Source organism: Sparus aurata, chromosome 5, assembly GCF_900880675.1.
Source record: "Sparus aurata chromosome 5, fSpaAur1.1, whole genome shotgun sequence".
NCBI lineage: Eukaryota > Metazoa > Chordata > Actinopteri > Spariformes > Sparidae > Sparus > Sparus aurata.
In genome coordinates this window covers 17,694,003-17,697,857 of record NC_044191.1, presented here as the reverse complement: position 1 = coordinate 17,697,857, position 3,855 = coordinate 17,694,003, and the positions used below count along the sequence as shown (strand labels likewise).

Below are 3,855 nucleotides of genomic sequence, written 5' to 3'. Positions count from 1 at the left end.
GACGGATGGGGGGGGGGGGGGGGGGGGGGGGACAGTTACAGTAACAGTGAGGAAGAAGCTGAAGAAGTAAGAGAGGGAAGAAAAGGATAGATGATAGTCAGCAGAGATGTGAAGTCTCACTGTAATGTATTAATTAAACATGCAAACATGGCTGTGAAATACATCTCTACAGAACATTTACTGAATCTACTGATTGAGGAAAAAATTATTGTGTGATAAAACATTATTTTCAAAATGAGATAATATTACATTTTATCTGAAACCATTTTCATGATCAGTTTAATCCATCTTTCAGAATCAGAATGTGTGTAGACCACTTATCGCTCTGGATGATTATCAGGGCCAATATTTACCATTTTTTTTGCAATTATCGGTGTCTTTTTTTGTGTGTGCATATGTCTGATTGCTGATACAATAAAAAAACTTTAAAAAATCAGTACTTTGGCTCTGATGCAGCATCCTTTTTCTGTTGGTGCTCACCAGTGTCCACAGCCCTATCTGACCTTTAGCTGATTAAGTTTGAACATTTCAGGAAATGGTACATGTTGTAATTTTTGAAGGGCTGTAAAACCAGCTTCCTGTAGTGTTTCTGTTATGTCACCACAATTTTCTTTAATTTCTCTATTATGAAGTTAGACTGTGAAATTCAGGCACACATCACCCCAGCTCAGTTCCCAGGGTGTGAGCTTTCAAAGGGCTATTGTCTTAACTTGTGTTGTGACTCTGGTATGAAAAACAGATAGATATATATAACAGATTGCTAAATTTGATATAACAAAACTAGAAAAACTAATTTTATTATGTGATCAATGTTTTTTTACACCAAATTTTAGTGAGTATATTACATTCTGAATTTAAGATTTGGTGATATTCATACAGTGAAAAAACCGTAATGGGGTAAAAGGTAAAAAAAAGGAAAGAGTGAGAGATGGAGGAGTGAGGAAGAAAAGAAAGGAGTCAGAATGAGTGTGTGAAAGAGAAAAGGCGAAGGCTGGACAAGAGGGAGCAAAGAAAACGGGACTGGGGAAAAATGTGTGTGTGTGAGAGAGAGAGAGAGAGAGAGAGAGAGAGAGAGAGAGAGAGAGAGAGAGAGAGAGAGAGAGAGAGAGAGAGAGAGAGAGAGAGCAAGCAGCAGGGGGAGGAGAGCAAAGCAGCAGTGGCAGCGCTGCATCATCATTACTGCCACCACAGCAGCGAGGAGAGGCAGTTTACAGGCTGCCTCCCTGATATCTCCCTCTGTCTCTCTCATACACACACACATTCATGGATGCACACTCGCTCACTTTACACACAGTGGAAGACAGCCTCCGGCCTGAGCCTCACTAGAGGCTTTTTACAGTGAGGAGATCCTGGTGACATTATCCATCACCTCTGGGTGTTTGCCTGCCTTCCTGCGCCCGTCCGTCTCTAGGACTCTGTGGGTGTCTGTCACAGGACCATGGACAAGGCTGCCACTTCAAGATTCGACGCCGCTTGTTTGGACTCTCCCCCTTTTGTTTGCTGAGACAGCTGTCGCTGTCGGCATGGAGAAGTGTTAACATCGAATCTGCTGGGAAATTTCGGCATTGTTTTTACCTCCCTTTTTCTTTGCTGGCACAAGAGCAGAAGTGGATGCCTGGATTTTTTGGTGGCTGCGTGCCGGAGCAGAGTGCTTACCTCAGGATTTGCAGTCGAGGGGGGATATGGTAAACAGCTGCAAGGGGAGGACGGTTTGCACTGCAGCATTAGACTGGCATCTCCTGTTCAGGGTTGGGGATCCTTTTTGACTATCGAGGTTGCACACATGCACTTATATCACACCCAGCAGCAACAAAAGCAGCAGCAGTAGTAAAGCCTGGCTGCATTTTTGCATACACTGATGAATTACTGCTTCTTGAAGACAGGCTCCCTGAGGGGGAAAAGATGCTGATTTAAGAGGAACAAGAGGCACAATTTTGTTTTTGGATCAGAAGACGCAATGGGCAACTTCATGATTAAGATAGAGACTTGGGTGACAGGATGACCACTGCGTTGAGCTGAAACTGCCCCCCGTCCATTCTCCAGTCCAAACATGAACTCTTCTTCTGATGTGAACCAAAGCGGTTCTCCCCCGTTCTGCCTGCTGGGTGCAGTGGGTTACTCCCATAGGCTGGATACCTGCGTGCTAGAGGTGGTCGTCATCCTCTTCCTCACTGTGCTCATCATTGCCGGCAACCTGGTGGTGATCTTCGTATTCCACTGTGCCCCACTTCTGCACCACCACACCACCAGCCACTTCATCCAGACGATGGCCTATGCCGACCTGCTGGTGGGTGTCAGCTGCCTGGTGCCCTCGCTGTCCCTCCTCCACTATCTTCGGGGCCTGAATGAGGAGCTCACCTGCAAGGTGTTTGGCTATATGGTTTCTGTCCTGAAGAGCGTCTCCATGGCATCGCTAGCGTGCATCAGCGTGGACCGCTACATAGCAATCACCCGCCCACTGTCGTATGCCACGCTGGTGACGCCATGCCGTCTTAGGGTGTGCATCGTCCTCATCTGGGTTTACTCTGCTTTGATCTTCCTGCCATCCTTCTTCGGCTGGGGGAAGCCTGGTTACCACGGGGACATATTTCAGTGGTGCGCAGACTCCTGGAAGACCAACCCAGGGTTCAGCACCTTCATTGTGGGGCTGCTCTACGCACCAGCAGCGCTCACCGTCTGCTTCACCTACGGGAGTATATTCAGGATCTGCCGGCAGCACACGCGAGAGATCACCCAGCGCCATGCCCGCTTCAGCTCGCAGACCGAGGGCGATAAAGGTGACCAGCGGTGTGAGGGCTGCCCAGACAAACGCTACGCCATGGTGCTGTTCCGCATCACCAGTGTGTTCTACGTGCTGTGGATGCCATACATTCTCTACTTCCTCCTGGAGAGCGCTGGGTTGTATCACCACAAGGTGGCATCCTTCCTCACAACATGGTTGGCAATCAGCAACAGCTTCTGTAACTGTCTCATCTACAGCCTCTCCAACAGCGTCTTCCGGAAAGGTCTATGCCGTCTCTTTAGCCCGTTGTTTCCTTCCTGTCTCGGCTGCATGGATGCCAAGAAGGCTCCAGCTCCAGTCAGCCCACGACCAGACCCTTGATGCCAAGTATGAGTTCCCATGATGATGGACTCGGCTCAGTCACTTTGGCGGCATCGGCCCTCTGTGTGTGCTTTGCTCTCAGCTGCGTAGCATGACACAGGTCTTTTTGGTCCCGCAGTGAAATGTGTTGAGGACCCCCCCCCCCCCCCCCCCCCATACGGAGCACAGAAAGATGCCCGTGCAGATGCCTGTTGGTCGTCCCAAAGGCTGATTTTGCGGAAAAGAAGGCTGTGAAACTCCTTCTGGGTCTTCCTCGAATGCTCCTCTGTGTGATGCTGCTCTTTCAATCATCACAAGCTGGCGACACGAAGTAAAGAAGTTTGATATCGATGAAGAGAGTTGGACTGCGGGCATAAGATTCATGTGCGTCAGTTCAGAGGATTTAATGAACTCTCTTGCCTGCTCTGACTTAACGACTCCCAGATGCAAAAAAAAAGGAAAGCACAATGCGACTTGTGTTGTGCGATCCACTGAAATGCAAATAATATTTTAAATCTTTTCAAGCCTGACTGAAAAATCTGCAAATTGTCTTGGTTATTTCAGGGTAGAATTAGCAAAAAAATGTTAAACACTTGAAACACACTACTGATCTGTGTTCCTCGGGGGGAACTCCAGATGCTAACGAGTCTAATGTGTTGTGTGGAAAATAATTTACCAAGAAAATCATCTGATAATCAGCCTGTGTGTGCGTGTGTACGTGTGTGTGTGTGTCTGAGAGTTCAAAATGTGTATCGGATGGACTTGAATCTCAT

At 47.7% G+C, this 3,855-nt stretch overlaps 1 protein-coding gene across 1 annotated transcript; it reads left to right on the top strand.

Annotated features, from left to right (window-relative positions):
* The first annotated feature begins 1,128 nt into the window (after window positions 1-1,128).
* On the top strand, window positions 1,129-3,252 carry LOC115581718 (probable G-protein coupled receptor 21). The gene has a single exon (XM_030417025.1). It carries the CDS (start codon window positions 2,051-2,053, stop codon window positions 3,101-3,103), a length of 1,053 nt encoding a protein of 350 aa, XP_030272885.1. The 5' UTR covers window positions 1,129-2,050; the 3' UTR covers window positions 3,104-3,252.
* The last annotated feature ends 603 nt before the right edge of the window (window positions 3,253-3,855 follow it).

Coding starts and splice junctions, on each gene's coding strand:
- LOC115581718 (XM_030417025.1), top strand. CDS start 2,051: ATGAACTCTTCTTCTGATGTGAACCAAAGCGGTTCTCCCCCGTTCTGC.